This window comes from Hypomesus transpacificus, chromosome 18, assembly GCF_021917145.1.
Source record: "Hypomesus transpacificus isolate Combined female chromosome 18, fHypTra1, whole genome shotgun sequence".
NCBI classification, from domain to species: domain Eukaryota; kingdom Metazoa; phylum Chordata; class Actinopteri; order Osmeriformes; family Osmeridae; genus Hypomesus; species Hypomesus transpacificus.
In genome coordinates this window covers 5713296-5734555 of record NC_061077.1, presented here as the reverse complement: position 1 = coordinate 5734555, position 21260 = coordinate 5713296, and the positions used below count along the sequence as shown (strand labels likewise).

Below are 21260 nucleotides of genomic sequence, written 5' to 3'. Positions count from 1 at the left end.
ACCGCTCCTGACACAAGATTCTAAAGGGCTGTGATTGGTTATTTCTGGAGTTAAAGCTTGGGACAAATGGTTGCAAGTTGCATTTCAGAATGCCAGTCGGATGGGATAGCACAGCAAAAATAGGACGACAGATTGAGGATTACTCTCGGTGTCTATGTTGCCAAATGGAAATGAGCAATAGGATGTCGATAATGTTATCAATTGATATAGATTTTCGCCCGTTCTAAAGAACGTAACATTAACTTATTTGTCAATTTACGAGTTTTTGCACCAGGCTCAAAATGGCTGCGTTGTTTTTTCTATAGTCTGACAGCAGCTGCTACCGCGCACGAGAGCGCTATCATGCGCTCGCTGTCAAACCGAACATGCGACTGATCAACTTTCTTGCACGACTGATGGCAGTATGGGACCAGTCTTTCCATGCTCTGGCATTCTATAAACTAGTTTTACGGTAACATTTTGAAGTGATGGATTAGCAATTTGTATGATAATAAATGTCCAGCAGGTTTAGGTTGCACCTGAAAATTGTGTTACGTTAAGTAAACAAATAAAATGATTAAAAACTAGATTTTTGGAAAATCTAAACTTGAAAATATGATTCAGTGCATGCATCAATCCTGACATAAAGGGACACATATCTTAATGCAAATTTATAGGCAATAATTTGCTTTAGGGTTTTAACAGCTAAATGTTTAAGATACTGTTCAATCCTGTATTTTAACAATCATTGTTAAAACACCACCACACATTTATAATTATTTATTATTTTGGGGACATAAGCATATTGGGCAGATGTCTATCAATAAGGTAAATTGTGAACAATAAAACTGAAGATATATAATACTTACCTCCTATCGAAAAAAAAAAAATAAGCACGATATGACGCATGCGCGCACTCCAAAACCCGGGGAACAGGTGCCTCTAAATGAATAGGCGTGGCTCCCCTGTATAAATGGTTTTCTCTATAAAATGCGTCCTAATTGTCGGTCATTTGGAGGCATGTGCTCAAGCAAGAAAACAAAAACGCAGGGAGTAGAACGAATATTGTTGTTTATCAGCCATGAGCGGCGGAACACCCTATATTGGTAGTAAAATAGGATTGATCTCCAAGGCCCAAAATCGTTATGAAGGTATCTTGTATACTATTGACACGGTGAATTCAACGGTGGTCTTGGCCAAAGGTGAGTTGTGCATTCTCTGCTCAAGTCATGTAGCTGAGTAGATAGTAAACCACAATTGCTATTTCACCTCTGCATCCTCTGTCTGTTTTGGACAGTGAGGTCGTTTGGAACGGAAGGAAGACCCACAGACAGGCCAACACCACCTAAAGATGACATATATGAATATATCATTTTCCGAGGAAGTGACATCAAAGACATCACCTTGTGTGAGCCTCCAAAGTCTCACCATGGCCTTCCCCAGGATCCTGCTATAGTGCAGGTAACCTCACAAACCTGCTATGTTTCTGTAAGGCTTTGTTACATGTGTTTATTTCCTACTCTGGGTGGTCCAGTCCTCCCTAGGCACCTCTTCAGGCTCCTATTCTGCTCAGGGACCATTCAGTCCATTCAGGATGCCGTCATACAACCAACTCGCAGCCAGCTCTCTGCTTAACCAACAGTATGCTGCTGCACTTGGCCTTGGTGAGTCAGTGAAGGAATATGCAGTTTGTGCAATAAAAAATTATCGATTTCAGATTAATATTTCATTATAGATTAGAGGTTTAAATAGTGACTCATGACACAACCCCTAACTTGCTAATCCTTGTTTCTCCCAGGTCCTGGACTACAAGGCCCTCAAGTGAGAAGAGGTCCTATGGTGGAGCAGGCTGTTCAGACTGTACCTGCAGACAAGGCTAGGCAGAAGAGGGGCTCAACTATATCCCAAGACCAGCGCAGGGAGACCAGCAGGCCCCAGCGAGCAAGGGAGGGGGGAAGCTCACAGACTCCGAGACGCTCTGGGCAAACGGGTAAGCTGGCGGCAAGGTTAATCCTGGAAGCAGGCTAGGTTGCTGCTGGCGTGGACAACTGGAGAGGGTCTGATTTGTGGACGAAGGGTAGGGTTTATGGCCCAATGGACACATCACTGATGTGATCAAAACTGCCTGAACCTCCATAACCCTAACCAATTTCACCTTCAGGTGGGGCAGATCAGCGCAGAGCATCTCAAGTACACAATGAGGGCAATGATGAAAACCAACCCCCACCACGAAAGAGACAAGGTAAAAAGATGGACTTTGCTTTTGTGAAAAGCAACTGAAAGGAAGTCAAGTCTAAACATTTGAGTTGGATTATTTTTCTTACAGTATACATGCAAAATAATTATTCTTACAAGAAATTATTTGATTTTTTTAGGCGCTCGTAGGTCCAGGAACCGAGGCAGGGGTCAGCTCCTTGTGGGAGGCTCCAAGCCTAGCACCCTGAAGTTTGAGACAGACTTTGATTTTGATTCTGCAAATGCTCAGTTCAGCAGGGAGCTGGAGATGGAACTGCAGGACAAGTTGAACATAAAAGGTCCATTGTGTAACCAATTTTCCATGTAATATTCTTGCCCATGTAAAGCATGATTACACATTAGCATTACCAAGGGTTCCATTAATTTGCTCACTTGACACTGAAATATGGAGAAGGACCTATTTGAATGTGCTGCCTACATTTGGAAAGGATGGAGGGTCACTGGGTTATTTCACCGTGAGTTTATTTCTTTCAAATCAAAATGTATTTGTGTAGCCCTTTTTACACAAGCATGTCAGTTGGCTTCACATACGCCCATAGAACTGACCCTCAACCAACCTAAACCCTCAAGGAAGACAAGGAAAAACTCACTTCTTTCCAGATAATGGGGAGGAGACTCAGGACCCTGGAACGGACAGGCCAATCATTGAGAAGACTATGGCTGAGGATCCATTTGGGCCCAAGTGCTACTATGACAAAGCAAAGTGTTTCTTTGATAACATCTCTTCAGATAACAAACCCAGGTAAACTCTTGAAGGCTTATCATTCATTTCATAAAAAATATTGGTATTTTAAAGCACTGTTTGTATGCTTCCCAGAAGAACTACCTGGGCAGAGGAGCGGAAGCTTAATGTGGAGACTTTTGGGGTTCCTGGTCGGTTCCTGAGGGGCCGTGGTTTCCGTGGGGGCTACCGTGGACGCAGAGGACAGGGGTCCGCACAGCGTCTGCCATCTGTGAGAGCTGGGAGTGGGAGGCTGTGAGCTCCCTGCCCCCTAAAAGCCTAATTTGGAACTTGGATTGGCCCTTTAGACCATCTTTTATGGTCTTGTATGTTTATCCATACATTTTTTGTTTAAGAATTATCTACCGCATTTTTACCACCATCTAATTTGACCAGTAACTTAAAATATTTTGATTTGACTACAGTACAGGGTTGCATAACAAGTGATTGTTTAATGTACATTGTTTTACGTATTTTGCTTTAAAATCTGCCAATGCTTTTCAGTATTTGTAGACTGTCAGCACTTACTACATAAGTATACATAATGGTGGTCATCCTAATGTAGTGTAGTTGGTGATTGAATTTTGTGTTGATGTAAATAATGTGCAAATAACTTAATATAGATAAACTATTCTGCCTTAGACTAATTCCCATGTAGAGATTTGTTTTCTATCATTTTGAGAAAATTGAGTGAAATCTACGATTAAACATGGGATATTGCTAATCTTTTCTTGATTGACTTGTTCCATTAGAGGAGACATCTGGTGTTTGTTAAACATGTTTATTTATTATAGTCTGAAAAAAGGGGATATTCTGAGTTGTCTGACTTGTTGAAAAAGGAATGTGTTCTTCAAATGGTCCCTTTTTTCTTCGGCTGCTCTGCTTCCTCTTTCTCAATGGCAGCAATATGCTCCTCAACTTCCTCTGGGGTTAGAATCTAGAGACGAGTAAAGGGATTATTATGGTGTACATGTACTTATCATGATGACATTGGTGGTTTACACAGACCTTCAATTGTTCATCACGCTTCATAATGGCCACCTCCATGTTTTTTGCACCTGCTTGGAGAACCTGTGAAGTAAAATAAGGCTTTGTGGAACAATGGATATTACAAGAAGCACAAAGTACAGTAGGAGAAAGGTGATTAGTCTCACCTCGAGCAACGCTTTGATAACCAGCTTAATGACCTCTGTGTCAGACTCCATGTTCACAGCGTTATATTTCTTTTCCAGAAACTCACGCACAGTCTTTGCAGATCTTCCGATGGCATTTGCCTATTTAAATAAAATGTCACGTTTCATGTTATTCTTTCGTGTTTTGCTCTTCCCTGCAAAGAGGTTGGTTTTGGAATCTTTACCTTCCAGGCATGGTAGGTTCCTGAGGGGTCTGTCTGATACAGATGCGGAGTTCCATCAAAATCAAAACCCATAATGAGAGAGGAGATCCCAAATGGTCTCCGTCCATTGCTTTGGGTGTACCGCTAGAAGAGAGGATGTCTGTCAGCTCACAGCAGCAAAGATGAGTTGTGATTTAAACATTCAGTCTAAATGTTAACAGAATATTGACAGTGTATTGAATGTGTTCCATTTCACCTGTTTAATAGTGGATATGAAGCGTGTGATGTACTCCACTGTGACTGGATCCTCCACAGTGAGTCTGTGACTCTGACACTCAAGTCTGGCCCTGTTAATGACGATCCTGGCATCTGCTGTCAACCCTGATCAGGAAAAACATGTTAACGATTAGCACTATTCAACGCAAAATTAAAATAACCCAGATTACTTTGCACATCCACAGCTATTGCCAATTTAATTTGTTAGTGACAAGTCTGTCTCATATGAGCCAGATGAGCGTGGAATTGGCAGGCTCACCGGCAAATGCCATGAAGACATTGTCGTCCAAGGCGCAGATTTTTCGCACTGTCCTATCATCTTGAAGTTTGGCGGTAGATTTTTTCTCCACTCCCAGAACAACTATATTCTTTCCTCGTATTCCAACCTTACAACAATTTATTATCAAACTATGTTTAGAAAACATACACTAAATGCATTTGACATGTATGTTTGATTATTCCAGAAAGGAAACTTAGGAATCACATTACGTACTGCAGTTGAACCTTTTTTTACAGCCTCTTGTGCGTATTCCACCTGAAATAGGTGTCCATCAGGTGAGAAAACTGTGATGGCACGATCGTAGCTCATGATCCCAGTTTATTTTAAAAGAAAAAGAAAACTGAATTATGTTCAAGCTATTTGTCAACTTGCTTCCTTATGCTAAAATAAAAGTGAAAGTATTCAGCTTTATGATGCAGCAAATTCATGAGAAATGTGCTACAGCGCCTCTGACAGACATCATGCGCAATTGCTTGATTTATGCGGCCATAGACCAAGCTGTCACGTTTATGTTTGGAAGCGTATAGGCTGCTGTGAATCTAAAAACACCCCTGCTACTGTGAGAAAAGTGGTACTCACTAGCTGACCGGGTCATACCAAATTGTGACAGTGTTCATCTCTTCTAAATCAATCGTCGCATTTAAATTATGCATTTATTAAATGGTATAGTATTATAATCCACCATGAGATAGCTTATATTATGAAGCAAATATATACTTTAACATTATCTTTCTGTAATGCCCACCTCGATAGAGTCCAGATGTTTTAACACCCCTATTTTTCAGAAATGGGAAATCTAGCCATTTATCAGAGGGATGCGCTCAGGATAATAAACATTAATATAAAGAGAAGCGCTACTGATTTTCTCTAATAGAAAATGTCGGTGGCGTTTTCATCAGCGCGCCCAAGGAGTAAAGGCGAGGTGACACAACAAACGATTCAAAAGGTAATACAATTTTTACGCTTTACAGTGTTCCAATTTGGTTTTATCCATGGGAGCGTGCAGCGCGACAGCCAGATGAGAAAGTATGAAACGTCAAAGACAGAGATGGCAACTGGTGCAAGCTAAACAAAGCCAGGTGATGATGTCCCGCTAGTAAAACGCTCCACCGAGGCTGTAACATGTCATCCCTTATTGCCGACTGAAAAGGCTTCGCTATGATGCGTTTATTGTGTTGTTAGAATAGCCTAACAAGTGCTTTTTGTTTATTTTATATATATATTTTTTTTAATTGATGGAAGTAAAGTCTACTGGAAACATTTAGTTTCTTGTATAAAAAAAATTGCCTTAAATTATTGGCCATTGCTTTTTCGTGGAAATACGATTAGCACATTGAATACAAGGTTTGGAGTTAATTAGGTGATAAGTAGAGAACATAATGACACCCTGGAGAGAATCGGGAGAAACTGTGGCTCCGTCCCACTTTCACCATCCCTTCTTTCCCGAGGCTCCGTAAAGATAACTCAAGAAAACATCTGACCCAGATAATTTAGCTCTCAGAATAGGAAGAGGAGTACATAGAAGTGCGCAAGTCCTGAGAATTTTGGGCCATTTGTCTGAGAACAGGGCATTTGCGAAGACTGGACTGCTCATGTTTCTACATTTACTGTAGCATATTCTGGAATGAAACCATGTGTGTTTTCCTTCCCTCAGATGCTGGATGAGAATCATCATCTAATACAATGCATAATGGACTATCAAAGTAAAGGAAAAACCGCAGAATGCACGCAGTAAGGACCACCTGTCCATTGACACACCTGATAGCAGTGTATATATGGAGGACACAAGGAAGGTGTGGTATGTGAGTGTCATAACTCAGCCTCTCTCTCTCTTTATCTCTCTTATTTGGCAGGTATCAACAGATCTTGCATAGAAACTTGGTGTACCTGGCCACGATAGCGGATTCCAATCAGAACATGCAGTCACTGCTACCCGCGGTAAGGCTTGGAAAAACGTGAGTTTATGCAAAACAAGAGCCTCCCATTCTCATTACACACATAATGTTCCTGTTGTGTCATCCTGTCTTGCTTGCCTAGCCTCCCACTCCAAACATGGGTATGGGTCCGGCGGGGATGGTCCAGGGGGGTGGCAGTGCCCTCCACTCCCAGAGCAACCTCAATGACAACATGACTTCTGGACTGCCTTCCACCTCAATGATGCAGAGTCAGATGAGCAACGGTGAGACCTATTCCATAAGACACCTTCACACAGACACCGACACACGCATGTGCATTTGATGGCTTGTCTCTCCAATTGATTGTTTGCTGCACGTCTGCCTGCCTCTGCCCGGCTTGTCTCTCCACCTCCAGCCAAGTGCCTGGCAGTGCCACAGCTCTTGACGTCGGCGCTGTTCAGCTCTCGCTCTCCTGCGTGTTTGTCCTCTCCCCAGTCTCTGCCTCCTCACGCCTTCTTATCTATCTACATGATCTCAGCACCATTCTTGATATAAATCCTCATCTTAGCCCTACTGAGTCCTGTGCAGATAGCGATGAACTGAATGTGTTCTGGTGCCGTGGCCAATGGCGTGTGCATGCGCAGGCCTGAGTGCTGCTCTGACTGTGCGTGTGTCTCGTCAGGCCCAGGCCACGCCTCCATGCAGCAGCAGTCTGGTCAGACCGCCTCCATGCAGCAGCAGTCTGGTCAGACGCAGTCAGCTTTGACCTCCACGTCCCTGAGCCTGCCGCCCGTCAGCCACGGTGGCTCAGCCCCAACCCCGACCCCGACCCCAACCCCGGCCTCTGGTTACAGCCACCCTGTGCCCTCTTCCCAGGGCAGCATGATCCAGGGCCCAGGCTACGCTTCCTCTTCCTCCTCCTCATCCTCCTCTTCCTCCTCCCGCAGCAACCTCAACATGCAGTCCAACCCAGGTGAGCCAGGTGCAGAGGAGCCCAGTCCAGTCCCAAGTAGCTGGGACCGGCAGGAAGTCAGGAGAGAGGCTAATAGGCTAGAGTGGCCCCTATGAGTTCATGTCAGATCTCAATATGTTAACATGGCAGGCTGAATATTGGAATGTAGGAGGGAGGTGGTGAAAATGCAATGTTTTCTAAGTAGGTATATGTAGATCAGAAAGAGATAGGCAGTCCTAAAGTGAAGCACCATCCCCTAAAATATTAACTTTAAAATTCATTATAAACTTTAGATGAACTACAAAATGTAAACTTAACCATAAGATCTTCACAATTTAGCCCCAGCATCATCAAACAATAAAACCACTCGATGGTGTTCCTTTTTTTGATATGATATTCCTTTTTTGATAAGCCATAATATGCAGGCATACTCCCATGATCTCAGAATCTCTTTTCTTCCCTTTACACATGACAATTGGAAGCAAACACATTCAGTTCATCAATGGCAGCCCTTCCCCCCAGTCTAGATACTGTATGTTCCCTTTCGCAGTGCTTCTCCTCTCCTGACCCCTGATATGCAGCCTTGTGTCTTTGATTGTTGATGTGTAATTATCTCTCTTTATGCATTGACCTCTTTGGGTTCTTTTGTATTTCAGAACATTCAAAGCCCCTCTCCCAGTTTTTTATCAGATCCTGGCACCTAACTGACCTCCATAGCCCCTGTTGAATTTTTTTAATAGGATTCATTCAGCCTATTTCTGACAGATTCTGTTCTGACAATGTGTGCGTGCCTGTTGTTAATGTTGCCGCTGATTCTGAGTGTGTTAATGTGTGAGATCTATCCCTATGACCCTGCAACCTGTCTAGTCTCCATGATGCACCAGCCTTCTGCCACACCCCATTACTCCTCCTCCCAGGCCGGGGGCCAACACTATCAGGGACAGCAGGGCATGGGCGTGATGGCCCAAGGTAGCCAAGGCAACAGCATGATGGCCCAGAGGCCCATGGGATCCTACCGACCCTCACAGCAAGGTAGGTGATGATCATAGTGATGATGATGAGGATGATGATGGCTATGGCTCTGACTGTAAAAGCATGCGGATTCTGCCAGAGTGCATGGGGCTCAATGGGTGTGTCGGTGGCAGTAATGAGGTCTAGCAGAGATGATGAAAATGGTACGCATGGCGTTTGATTGCTTGTTGAGCCTTTTTAAAGAGATGTTCTGCTCGTATGTGAAGCTCATAATAGCCATATCCCTCGTTCATGCACGGAAAGGGGGTTATTGATCAAACCTGCCTGGTATGGTTGATGTGATCTGATGAGTGTTGCCATGGCAGCACAGGTGTGCACCTCGGAGGATATAGATTATCCTAAATGCCTGCCTGTGACTTTAAGAAGAAGACTGAGGAATTATCTCTCTTGTCACATCGGGTCCCCGTCTCTGTAAATCACTGTGCCCATGCTGTGTCAGCGTGGGACTAATAATAGCCCCTGAGCCTCCCTCTGTCTCTGCTGTGGGGTGTAGATGAGGTACATGCTTCATCTACTGTACATGCCTGCACTGGAGGCCAGGGACTCCAGTTTCCAGGGCAACAGAGGTCACTAGTCCTGGATTGTTAGACATGACTCACTCTGGTCTCTTCTGTGATTGGCCAGGTATATTATATTTGTTGCAGAGTCTTGAATTGGTCTGAGGGGTTGACTTCCTAAGTCAGGCTCTGATTGGTTGCAAGGCTGTTGCTAAGGTGTCTCTATGGTCCCTGGTGATACAGGGCTTTATCAGATATTGTGGTCAGATATTGCTATTTTTGATCGCTGACAGATTCTCAGGGGTAGATTAATCCTACAACACAGGAAACCCTCCAACCAAGGCAATATTTTTCACTATTGATTTGAAAAGAGGATAAGCTTTATTCTGGTTGGAGGGGAGGTCAGGGTATCTGGAGTTTCTGCACACCACTACCACAGACATAAATATTTCCCCTTAGTGACTGATTGGCTATTGGGTTAATGGACGTTTTTATACAGATTACTAATTTGTATGCACATCATTATTTTCTCAGTTTAATCTATTGATTTGGCTTGAGGAACCCATTATTCTCTCTCTCTGTCTCTCTGTCTCTCTCTGTCTCTCTTATGCACTCTATCTCTCTTGTATGTCTCTATCTCCGCACAAACACAAAGACACACACACACACACACAGATATACACTGAAACATCCAGTCCTCCCTGCGTGCCCTGGCCCTGCCACCTTAGTGATCAGCACAGAGGCACATAGGTCCGAGGGTCTGATTAACAACAGTGATGTGGCCTATCTTGCAGGATCTGCATGGCAGTACACGGGACAAGACGCGTGCTACGGCGAGCAGTACGGACAAACTCAGAGCTCCAGCGAGCGCATTAACCAGCAGTATTACCCTGATGGTAATCACACAGAGCCTTAAACCTCACACATAAACACACACCTCCACATGCATACACACACACAAACCATGGCTCCTATACATACACACACACACACCTCTCACACAGCTTCAGTCATACATGTGCATCATCCCTCTCACTCTCACGTACCAAAGCCCTTCTCTACTCCTGTAAAACTCCAGTCCTCTAACTTCTTGTCTGGATGTGTTCCTTTGTGTGGCAGTTTCAAAACACTGATTTTAATTGCAGAGTCCTCTCAATCCCAAATGATCCCAGTATGTCTGTGTTGGTAGTTTTCCCTTTTGGTGTGCCGAAAATTCAGATTTCTGATGTTTTACATGAGTTTGTAAAGAACAGCGATAAACCAGTTAGAGTACATTGTGTTTGTCTGTTCTTTGTGTGTTTGGTCTTTGTGCGGGAGTTATTCTTTGAGTTTCAAAGGTATTGAGGGTTTTTATCTTTTTGGTGCAGATGTCATAATGTGAATGCTCTACTTAGCTGACTCCTCTGCCTGTAGTCTATGTGTGTGCGTGTATCTACAGTTTCCTTCTGGGAGTTGTTTTGGCATTTTGGTGTTCCTTTCCAACTTCTACAGGTCATGGAGACTACTCATACCAGCAGTCTTCGTATAGTGAACAGGGCTATGAGAGGCCCTTCGAAGAGTCCTCACAACACTACTACGAAGGAGGTGTGTACTCATGATACAAGACTGGGCATACACTACGTACATGTGGGAAATACACATAAACACTTACAGCTTTTGTGGTTCAGTGCTTTCCTATGGCTCAATAGAAGTCTCTTGGTGCTGTTAGGTAACCCTCAGTACAGTCAACAGCAGCAGGCCCAGTACCAGCAGGGCTCAGGCCAACAGCAACCCTTCAGCCAACAGCAGTACCCCTCTCAACAGGGCTACAGTGGTCAGACACAGGGCTACGGTAAGGAACTCACTATTCATTCCCCCTCACACACACACACGTCAGACACTGACTTTAATGGATTACAGGGTTGATTGTATTGGGATGTTGCCCCCAGGTTCAGGTCAGGGTGGGTCTTCCCAGTACTCCCAGTATCAGCAGGGTCAGGGTCAGCAGTACAGCTCATACCGCTCCTCCCAGGCTGCTCCGGGGCCACAGACACAGAGGCCCTACACCTACGAACAGGTACTTGGGACTCCCTCATCATGTCACAAGGAAATCTGCATCAACAAACACTAGAATATATTGCCTGATATGTACTGTAGGCTTGTGATCTCTGATTTTTTCCCTCCTTCCCCAGGGTCAGTATGGAAACTATCAGCAATAAAGCACTTCTTTCTTCCTGAAAGAAGCTGGCCCAGGGAACATTACACAACAGTTGCTTACAAACATTTATTGGATCATGGAATTGTTCACAGTTTTGACTTCATGGTTGTTTGTTGAGACATGGGTTAGAAAGTTAAAATGAGAGACATGTTCTGCGTGCTTGTTAAAAGGTAAACCGGAAAAACAAGCATTTCTGTAACGTCAATGTTCTGTCCTATGTTGTCTCCTAACAATGTTCCAATTATAGAAAGAGGGCACATAACCTAATAATATTCATTGAAGGTAGATACTTGAACTTATTTTTGCAGCCAGCATTTAAAGTAAACAGAAGTGTCTTCCTTCTTGAGTAAAACTTGCCTATCATTTTCATATGTTGAACAGAATGAAAGTTATTGCTTCACATCCCTACAAAGAGTGATATTAGTGTGAAAATAAGAAGGGTCTTTATGTATATTTACTACAGGAAAGGTCACACATAGCATCCTGTAATTCATCTTTAAATGTGAGTTCATTTGAAACCCCACATAGGCTTCTAAATATTTTCCTAGTCTTCAGTCAAGCCACTATTCTCAGTCTGTATGATATAGCTGCTATTTTGCAAATTATGTCAAGAAAAGGTCAAGTGACTTTAATCTGAAAATCAGACTACTTTCTTCTTGGATTAGACTAGTTAGCCTATATACTGTCAATTAACATTAAGGAAAAGTAGTCAATCATGATACAGGGATCACTTAAATAAGAGTGAAGATGTCAGTCTTTGGACCTGTTTTTAGTGCAGGTAATTAGTTTGTTTAAACCAAACTGTGATGCATAGAAGTGGCGTTACCGCTCTGTCGTAGTATCCATCTGTCTTGTTGAGGTCATAGGCAAAATAGATTCATTCTGACTTAGGAGTGTAAATTATTGACCTTTCACTGATACCACTTTATTTATTTTGATAGCTTTTGTAAAATGTCTTTGCCTGCTTATGTATGGACAACTCTGACACTCAAGTTTAATTTAGTAGTAATGCTTTATTAGTAGATAATGTTTTTACGGTTTGTAATCTTCATAAGCGATGCCAACAAAAATGTTGTTGTTTTTTAAATAATTTTCTATGTACTTTTAACATTTGCTTTATATAATTCTGTTGAATCTAATTTATTTTTTTAATATGTTTTATAATAGCAGTGTTTTTTTTTCCATTAGCTTTCTTCAAGTTGTTTTATTAATAGACAATATATTACAGCCAAAGTAACACAGGGAGGATTAGAATGTGTCCTGCACCTCACCACTTCAATATGTGCAATATGATCAGTCCAAGTGGCAGATGTGCAGATGTGAATGAAATAACCTCCTATTTCAGGAATAACCACATTAGTCTCCTGCCTCTGATGGTACAGTGCGGGTACCTTTGAGGGTTAAGATGTTGTGTTTGGGTGTTGTAAAAAAGCACATAATCCAAAGTATCATTGGTTTTGTTATGTGTGTTTGACCAGTTTTCTTGTGTTTTTAGGTTTAAAGTACTACTGTATGGTGTAGCTACATGTTTGACAAACTTTTGCCATCTAATATCCTTGTCCTGATCATTGTACTGTCCTCTGTCTATTCATAGATCATGTGTTGAGAGGTAGATCCTTTACAATAGTGTTACAGAAGATTAAAAAAAGTGTCAGATCAGATGTCCCACTAACACACTCGCCTTATTCTTTCTATAATAATGTACATTACAGACTATTTTGTTTTTGGCTTATTTTAAAATCCTCAAAGGAGAGTTCAAGGTATTAACATGCCACAGTTTGTAATACGGAGGCCTACTGTGACGTCCCTGTAATAGAGTCATAAATGTTGGATGTGCTGAAATTCTACTGAAATCCCAAAGGGGTCAGAAGTTAGTCTTATGTTGCAGTGGGGATCAACAATGGGGAACTTGGCTGTCAAACAGCTCAATGACCATATGCTACTCAACTCTACAGTGACAATCATAGGCTTTTACAAAAATGTACGTAATGAATTCATTTTCTTGTAAACTAGGCTGCAGTTTGTGCTTGGTCTTAATAGTGTTATGTCTTGTGTGAGTGTTTCTGAGAGAGTGGCTGAATTGTGTGTTGCAGAGAAAGAGGAGAAAGAAGAAGCATTTGGCAAATTTGAATGTTTAAAAAAATTGAGTCTGCATTGTGTTTTTTTTCCAAATGTCTTTTGTTACAATTTAATATTTAAATAAATTCAATTTCACCTTGTTTGAACTTCACTCGTTTTATTTGAAAAAACTGACTGACTTTTAACGTTACATTTGTTCCTCCGTTCTTTCCGTAATAGTCAGCCCAAACATGGCAGCCACCATTGAAGTTGACTGGTAGTAACTGATATCTCTCAAATTTACTTCAAATGTACTCGGAACTAGCCTCACATCCACCTATTGTGTTACTGCTGTACCTCAAGGAATTTAGTATAATAGCTAAGTTGTTGTCATAACGCAACTAAATACGTAGTTTACAATATTGAATAACTAACGCTAAGCATTTGTAGAAAAAGTAGGCCAGCAAACGTTAGCTTAGTTGCGAGGTAGAGCTAGTTAGCTTACAATTTGTACAACACATACGCACATGACATACATATACATTTAACATTATATCCGTCATGATAGACATTCATCTATCAGTACAACAATGATCATCACATTGACTAGGCTCCGAAGCCAAAGATGTTTTGGTCAAGAGTTGGGACGTATATTTTATCAAGCGTGTTTCCGGAAAGATTTGGAAAGCTGCAGGTTGGTAGGTGTCATAAACGTCTTAGCAACGCCGAAGACATTGATCCGAGTCAGGCATGTCAGCACCTCATGTGCTCTCTGTGCCAAAGTCCGGGGATTTCAGAAAAAGAAAGATCTTTCTGAAAAGAAACTGGTGAGTAGCTTTCAGCATAGCTTCATGACTTCCAAACTGAGATTCCCTTTTTTGCATTGTTTGCTTCGTTTCAAAGTTTTTGTTATTTACATTTACATTTATGCATTTAGCAGACGCTTTTATCCAAAGCGACTTCCAAGAGAGAGCTTTACAAAAGAGCATAGGTCACCGATCATAACAACGAGGTTGTCTCAAACATTGCAAGCAGCCAAAACATGAAGCATACATTGTGAAAAAAACTAAACAAGTGCCAAAAGGGAAGACCCATAAGAGCATACAGTTATACAAGTTACAAATTAAAACAACACGAACCACAAAAAGTGCAGGACTGTGCCTATAAGAACAATCAACAGTAAAATATTTCAAAGCAAGTACAAGACTTAACTTTGTTATGACTAACCTACAAGAGCAACAAGCCACTCAATAAGAGTCATTGTGATCCTGGAGGAAACTAACATCAGGTCCAGCCAAGCATTCCTAAGTGCCATTGTACTCCCGGAACAAGTGCGTCTTGAGCCTTTTCTTGAAGGTGGGGAGACAGTCAGTGTCCCTGATGGAGGTGGGGAGCTGGTTCCACCATTGGGGGGCCAGGCAGGAGAAGAGCTTGTGTTGGATTTAGAACTATCGTTAGAATTTACAATATCAGGTTTTCAAATTCACAAACTCAAAATTGGACTATTGCAACTTGCTGCTCGTCCGGTCTCCCAGCATGCGCAACCCGCCCTCTCTCTCCAGAGGATTCAGAATGCGGCAGCCCGCCTGGTCTGGCCTGATCTACCCAGACGCTCCCATGTTACCCCGCTCCTCATCTCCCTCCACTGGCTTCCCATCAGGCCGTATCAGATTCAAGACCCTGGTACTGACCTTCCGAGCGGTGCACGGAATTGCACCCAACTACATAAATTCTATGCTCCAGCCTTACACCCCCACCCGCCACCTACGGTCTTCTGACAACCGTCTGGTGGTCCCACTGCTCAAGAGCGCCCGGTCCCAACACAAGCTCTTCTCCTGTCTGGCCCCCCAATGGCGGAATCAACTCCCCACGTCCATCAGAGACACTGACTTTCTCCCCACCTTCAAGTAAAGGCTCAAGACACACTTGTTCCGGGAGTACAATGGTACTTAGGAATGATTGGCTGGACCCGATGTTTCCTCCAGGATCACAATGATTTTATTGAGAGACTTGTTGCTCTTGTTGGTTAGTTGTGACTGACTTAAAACTTTTGTACTCGCGATGTAATACATTGTTGTTGCTTGCTTTTTTCCACAGGTACACCCTTGCACTTTTTGAGGTTTATGTTGTTTAATTGTTTAACTGTAACTTGTTCAACTACATGCTATTATGGTTCTTCCCTTTGGGATTTATTTAGTTTTCACAATGTATGCTTCATGTTTTGGCTACCCGCAATGTTTAGGCTATCTCGTTGTTATGATCAGTGACCTATGTACATTTGTAAATCTCTCTTTTGGAAGTCACTTTGGATAAAAGTGTCTGCTAAATGCATAAATGTAAATGTAAGACTCTCTGCCTTATCTAAGATTCAATATTTTGCTCCTACTAAAGAAAGAAGAAAAGAAGCAAGGAGTATCATTTTAAAGCTTATAATGGAAGGTGTAACTAATATAATCAATGGAATAGTTGGCAAGCGAAATCATTTCTTGTTTGGTGCTTCTGTCTTATTATTCAGACTCGCCACTTTGTGGACCACCGCAATGTGAAGCTTATAGCTGGAGCTGGAGGGAAAGGAGCCTGTACCTTCCACAGTGAGCCCCGGAAGGAGTGGGGTGGACCGGATGGAGGAAATGGAGGAGATGGGGGAAACATCATTATTAAAGGTAAGTACTTCCCCTTGCCTGTTCACAGGCAGACAAACACTGTTTGTCATTTGTCAATGTTGTCACACAACCTTTAGCACCTATCACACTACAATACATACAAACTGGAGGGACTGACTTAGAGCGTTTCTGACAGTTGATCTCAAATAGATCAGTTTTTATGATGATTTAGTTGAATGACTGGGGACCATACCAGTGATCTTCGTGAATTAAAGTTCTCGGATACAGTACGTACTGTATCGGCCTTCATCCGAGTACTGCGTCCTCTCTACCTACGGAATAGTAGATCTTCAGAAGCTGCATGAAGGACTGCTGCTTGACAAGGACCCATATATTCGTGTGGGTTCGAGCCCTCTGCTACGGCTTTCCCGACATCTCTGTCATCTGCATATTTGATGTTCCTAGTCGACCGGCAGATCAAATCGTTGGCACAAGTATCCACTGTATACAAGGCAGATGACGGGGAATCGGGAGGCAACAAAAACTGCTATGGACGTAACGCCAGCTCAACCTACATTGCTGTGAGTTAGCTCCCTTGGACTATTGCATTTATACCCTAACAGTGATGTGCCTTGAGACTCAGTGTAACCCAGCTGTCCTGTGTCCAGGTCCCCATGGGTACGGTGGTGAAGGACCAGGGCAGAACTGTGGCTGACCTCTCCCAGCATGGCCTGGAATATGTGGCTGTGTTTGGAGGTTCAGGGGGCAAGGGGAACCGTTTCTTCCTCTCCAATGAGAACCGCGCCCCCCTGATGGCCACGCCAGGGGAGAGCGGCCAGGAGAGGCTACTCCAGCTGGAGCTGCGCACCATGGCCCACGCTGGACTGGTGAGACTTGGGGAGGAGCTGAGGCTCTACTAGGGTCACATTTGCTGCTGCAATGGGAATTTGCCAGATCCATTTGGGAAATCCAGATTCGGTGTACATTCTATACTTTATACATTCTACATTTTCATTTTCTATTCCTGTTTCCCTCTCTTTTATCTTGTCTGCTGGGGATAAATAAAATACCTACTGTTTCTTGTAGTTTCTTGTTGGTGGTAATAAAGAATTACAGGTGTTAACAAGTATGTTTTTCTCTAGGTCGGGTTTCCAAATGCAGGGAAGTCCTCTCTGCTTAGGGCAATCTCCAATGCTAAACCTGCTGTCGCTGCCTACCCTTTCACCACACTCAACCCCCATGTGGGCATCGTCAAGTACAGGGACCATGAACAAGTGGCAGGTAATGAGGCGTAGGGAGGGTGATTTTTGTTGTAGCCTTAATTGCCCACTTGGTTATCCATTAAAGTAGAATCTGTGTTCATTCCACATGGAATGAGTTTGAAACCAGTTTCCTGGTTTGTCCCTAAAGGCCACCACAAAGTCACTCTGAATATGCATTCAGAATGTGTCATTTAAGTCCACCTAGGCATTTTGGAATCTATGAACACAGCAGTACAGCAGGTGGCACCAAATTGCAAAAAAAATCTCTTGATAGTATTATATGATGTAATTAGTGAAGAATCTATCTTTTAAAGATTTAGATGTGGCAGACTAAATCCTACAATAGTGTCGCAACCACAAAAATATTCCTTCTGTGAATGTGCAACTCCATCCTTTCCACAGCCTGCTGAAACTAGAAGCAACTTTAACAGAACCAGTGTCTGATTTACACAAGTCTAAAGAGATGTCCTGTCTTTCTTTCCCTGTGTTTAGTGGCTGACATTCCAGGGATCATCCATGGGGCCCATCTGAACAGAGGTCTAGGCATCTCCTTCCTGAGACATATAGAGCGCTGTCGCTTCCTGCTCTTTGTCCTGGACCTTGCCTCTCCAGAACCCTGGACCCAGCTACACCAGCTGCGCTATGAGCTGAATCAGTATGAGCCTGGTCTGTCCAATCGGCCCCACGCCATAGTGGCCAACAAAATGGACCTGCCAGGGGCCCGGTGCAACCTGGAGGCCCTCAGGAGCCACGTGACCCAGAGGGTCATCCCAGTATCGGCCCTCACAGGACAGAACACAGAGGAGCTGATCCTCCACCTGAGAGAGCTGTATGATGGTTACCTCCAGGGAGAGAGCAGTGGAGAGGACAGACCCACCAGGTGGTAGCAGAGAGAGTGCTGTTCTGTCATCCAACTCTGCACCTGACACATGTAGTCTATTTAAATTGTTAGGCAAAATATGTATTTACTCTATATGACTGTAACAAAGGATTTGTATTTGTGATGCAATAAATAATTTTGAATGCACCTTCTTTGTTCTTATTGGTGCTTCATTTTTTTGTGCTCTGGGCTAGTCATTAATGATGACATCAGACAATTATTGTGATGTCATTGTGATTTAAAACGATAACAGTATATAGATATATATATCTATATATATATATATATACACATACACAACATACATCATTCATTCTTTCTCATTCTAAATGTCTCCTTTACAAATGAATTAATACTTACCAATACTTATCTTCTTATATATATAATTATATATATAAGAAGATGTATAAGTGAATGATGTATGTTGTTTTGAAGATCCAACCTAAACAGCCAGCTTCTGTGTAGTTGAGGTCTGCTTTTGACTGGATGCCCAGAGGCCAATCAGAGGATCTGTGGGTGAGATGTGGCAGGAGGGAGGGCTGGCTGAGTGCTCACTCCATAGTGATGGATAGAGCATGTGTCCAATGCAGACTCTAAAACCCTACAAGGAGCCAGAGATGGATAACTTACCAGCCAATCACAGAAGGGAAATTAATGACAAGCCTGTAAAGAAATGAGCTGGGCCAATAAGAAGTGGGGTGAAACAGTACACTCAGTGCCTCTGGAGAATAGAGCTTTGTATATACTAGAATAATCCAACGTTTCAGGGCACATAAGAGCTAAATCCTTATAGGCCCTGAGGAAAGGATGGCCTCATTCACAAATCAAAAAGAGAGAAGTAAAGAATAGAGTTGGTCGAGACAAAAAAGATACTGGGAGAGAGAGCTTCAGAGATGTACAAGCTAAGCTTTCAACCTTAGGACAAAAGGGGGGATGCTAATGGCTTGTGATATTTCAAAGTGATGCCCTGAACAGTGGCACTGCAGCCTGAAAGGCAGAGTGACATTGCTGCTGCAACCTGGCCTTTGCTTTTAAGCCTGACTTCCCCCTCCCCTGGGGGCGGGCTTAGTGTGCAGGCTGACACTGTCACACTGTTTCGGTTCCGTCGAGGTGAGTTGGGGTGCTTGCACCCTAAGCACCTGACAGGCGGTCATTTATGGATTGTATTTATAAATATGGATATCTAGTGCATGTATATGGTGTACATTAGACAGTGCTCTATGTTCATTAACCATGCACTAATATCTCTGGTGGTGTTTTTTTATATTTTCTTTCTCCCCTCAGGCCAGCATGTTAGAGGAATGGATCCTGAAAGTGAAAAGTGGGCCAACATTTTATGGGACTACCTTCAAATGCACCAGCCCCTGGAAAAGGCAAGGATTGGTACCAGCCTTAACACCAAAAATGTCTCTATTACTTGTGATGTCATTATAATCTACATTACATACTACTACACATAGACATATATATGTCTATGCTACTACATACATAATTGTGTCTTTTATCTCCTTGTCATCATGAATCTGAACCTTCTTTAGGAATTTTGTCATAGTGAATACCATAGACATATATACATCTATGGTGATACATCTCCCCAGATTGCATACTTGCATCCATTCTATCAGTGACGTCATTGCACAATAATAATTCTGTTGTCTATTCTATCAGAGTGATGTCATAATAGGCTTGGGTTGTCATGACCTGCGTGTTGCAGAGAGGTCAGCCGCTCTCTTCCTGGATGGATGGGCCCCTTGCCTACTCTTTACTGGTTACCTAGGCAACCAGACTGCAGGTCATTGAGGGCACATCACTTGTTATCTTTCACTTAATTTATCTCACACATACAATACAGCATCTGCTACTGTGTGCAAATGAGTGTTGTTTGGCAGGTGTGTGGACATGTCCAGAGGCTGAAGTGTTCCTCGATGTGGCTGTAAGGATGGGGGTTCCCAGGGGCCAAATCCTGCTGGAGACTGAGGCCACCAACACTGGAGAAAACATCTGCTTGTCCTACAGGGTCCTCAGGGACAACCACATCCCAGGTCAGCTCCAAGGTGTCTCATCACGTTAGTTGTTGTTGCTGTTGCATTAGTCTGCAGCTAGGGGGCATCCAAACACTCTATACTATTTCATTTTTTTTTTTTTTACTTTCTATACAGCGTCTTTTCCCCATATAAAATCAAATTTATGATACTACATTATACATTTTTATGATTACTAAAACTAAATTAAACTGCCACTATGTTTTTCTCTCAGCCAGCAGGGTGATCCTGGTCCAGCAGCCCTTCATGGAGCGAAGAGTCCTTGCCACCTTCCTGCACCAGTGGCCTGAACAGGGACAACAGACACACGCTATCGTCACCTCCCCTCAGATGGGCCTGTCTGAGTACCCCCACCCCACCGTGGGCACAGCGTCTGACCTCATCACTTACATGCTAGGTAGCGCTACTCCGTCTTCTCTGCTGTACAGGACTTAATGACTAGGCTGTAAAACCAACACCATATCAAACTATTTAAAAGCAGCAGATTTGTGCACTAGACCTACATATGGGTCATCATTCCTGAGAGTGGTCCAACTGTAGACCCTGAATGTGTTGCTGTGGCTGCTCTACAGGTGCTCTGGAGAGAATACGTGACTACCCTCAGAAAGGCTTCCAGGTGGAGCAGGTGGTCACACCCTGCGCTCTCTCTGCCTATCACTGGTTCTTGCAGGCTGGCTACAACCCCAAGTAACCCCAAGTAAAACAACAGAGATACAAACCAGACACCAACCATATCTGTCTAAACTTAGTCAACACATTTGTAATGGCATGTTGTTGTTAGTGGGCGGACAGTGATTGATTAATATAAAAGAAGGCACATTACAAAAACAATACCATTGTAATATTTCTTATTTTGTGTTTTGTCTTTATAAATATTACATTCAATACTGAACCCATAAACACATAAGGAACATTCATGTCTGCATTACCACATTGAAAAGCCCCTTAGGACCCTGCATATTCAATTCTTTCATTTGAGCTTTACATAAACCCC

At 42.9% G+C, this 21260-nt stretch overlaps 4 protein-coding genes across 6 annotated transcripts; 3 read left to right on the top strand and 1 right to left on the bottom strand.

Annotated features, from left to right (window-relative positions):
• The first annotated feature begins 33 nt into the window (after positions 1-33).
• Positions 34-3627, top strand: lsm14b (LSM family member 14B). 2 transcript variants are annotated; one of them, XM_047039801.1, is made up of 8 exons: positions 34-1181; positions 1277-1440; positions 1514-1643; positions 1778-1969; positions 2141-2221; positions 2355-2513; positions 2836-2977; positions 3056-3627. In XM_047039801.1, exons 1-8 carry the CDS (start codon positions 1061-1063, stop codon positions 3213-3215), a joined length of 1149 nt encoding a protein of 382 aa, XP_046895757.1. In that variant the 5' UTR covers positions 34-1060; the 3' UTR covers positions 3216-3627. The 2 variants fall into 2 exon arrangements, with proteins under 2 accessions (XP_046895757.1, XP_046895756.1); XM_047039800.1 differs by having other exon boundaries at positions 3053-3627.
• Positions 3628-3721: 94 nt separating this feature from the next.
• LOC124480466 (proteasome subunit alpha type-7-B-like) lies at positions 3722-5324 on the bottom strand. Its single transcript, XM_047039802.1, has 7 exons — positions 5062-5324; positions 4828-4954; positions 4549-4673; positions 4314-4436; positions 4111-4230; positions 3965-4027; positions 3722-3893 (listed from the first exon to the last, which is right to left on the bottom strand). The coding sequence occupies exons 1-7, from the start codon at positions 5155-5157 to the stop codon at positions 3807-3809; spliced, it is 741 nt and encodes a 246-aa protein (XP_046895758.1). The 5' UTR covers positions 5158-5324; the 3' UTR covers positions 3722-3806.
• Positions 5325-5725: 401 nt separating this feature from the next.
• LOC124480753 (calcium-responsive transactivator-like) lies at positions 5726-13563 on the top strand. Its single transcript, XM_047040336.1, has 11 exons — positions 5726-5794; positions 6503-6579; positions 6702-6786; positions 6886-7027; positions 7426-7716; positions 8563-8727; positions 10019-10120; positions 10716-10808; positions 10933-11055; positions 11153-11280; positions 11396-13563. The coding sequence occupies exons 1-11, from the start codon at positions 5726-5728 to the stop codon at positions 11420-11422; spliced, it is 1302 nt and encodes a 433-aa protein (XP_046896292.1). The 3' UTR covers positions 11423-13563.
• A 147-nt stretch (positions 13564-13710) lies between these two features.
• Positions 13711-21186, top strand: mtg2 (mitochondrial ribosome-associated GTPase 2). 2 transcript variants are annotated; one of them, XM_047040957.1, is made up of 7 exons: positions 13711-14306; positions 15995-16142; positions 19509-19597; positions 19893-20016; positions 20114-20266; positions 20481-20663; positions 20839-21186. In XM_047040957.1, the coding sequence occupies exons 1-7, from the start codon at positions 14070-14072 to the stop codon at positions 20955-20957; spliced, it is 1053 nt and encodes a 350-aa protein (XP_046896913.1). In that variant the 5' UTR covers positions 13711-14069; the 3' UTR covers positions 20958-21186. The 2 variants fall into 2 exon arrangements, with proteins under 2 accessions (XP_046896913.1, XP_046896912.1); XM_047040956.1 differs by lacking the exons at positions 19509-19597; positions 19893-20016; positions 20114-20266; positions 20481-20663; positions 20839-21186 and adding exons at positions 16548-16663; positions 16751-16969; positions 17225-17363; positions 17837-18371.
• The last annotated feature ends 74 nt before the right edge of the window (positions 21187-21260 follow it).

Coding starts and splice junctions, on each gene's coding strand:
- LOC124480466 (XM_047039802.1), bottom strand. CDS start 5,157: ATGAGCTACGATCGTGCCATCACAGTTTTCTCACCTGATGGACACCTA. Junction 4,955..5,061: donor TAAAAAAAGGTTCAACTGCA/GTACGTAATGTG, acceptor AATTGTTGTAAG/GTTGGAATACGAGGAAAGAA. Junction 4,028..4,110: donor TTATCAAAGCGTTGCTCGAG/GTGAGACTAATC, acceptor TTTACTTCACAG/GTTCTCCAAGCAGGTGCAAA.
- mtg2 (XM_047040956.1), top strand. CDS start 14,070: ATGATCATCACATTGACTAGGCTCCGAAGCCAAAGATGTTTTGGTCAA. Junction 16,664..16,750: donor CCAGCTCAACCTACATTGCT/GTGAGTTAGCTC, acceptor TCCTGTGTCCAG/GTCCCCATGGGTACGGTGGT. Junction 16,970..17,224: donor CCATGGCCCACGCTGGACTG/GTGAGACTTGGG, acceptor GTTTTTCTCTAG/GTCGGGTTTCCAAATGCAGG.
- LOC124480753 (XM_047040336.1), top strand. CDS start 5,726: ATGTCGGTGGCGTTTTCATCAGCGCGCCCAAGGAGTAAAGGCGAGGTG. Junction 10,121..10,715: donor CCAGCAGTATTACCCTGATG/GTAATCACACAG, acceptor CAACTTCTACAG/GTCATGGAGACTACTCATAC. Junction 11,281..11,395: donor GGCCCTACACCTACGAACAG/GTACTTGGGACT, acceptor CTCCTTCCCCAG/GGTCAGTATGGAAACTATCA.
- lsm14b (XM_047039800.1), top strand. CDS start 1,061: ATGAGCGGCGGAACACCCTATATTGGTAGTAAAATAGGATTGATCTCC. Junction 1,970..2,140: donor GAGACGCTCTGGGCAAACGG/GTAAGCTGGCGG, acceptor TTTCACCTTCAG/GTGGGGCAGATCAGCGCAGA. Junction 2,222..2,354: donor CCCACCACGAAAGAGACAAG/GTAAAAAGATGG, acceptor TGATTTTTTTAG/GCGCTCGTAGGTCCAGGAAC.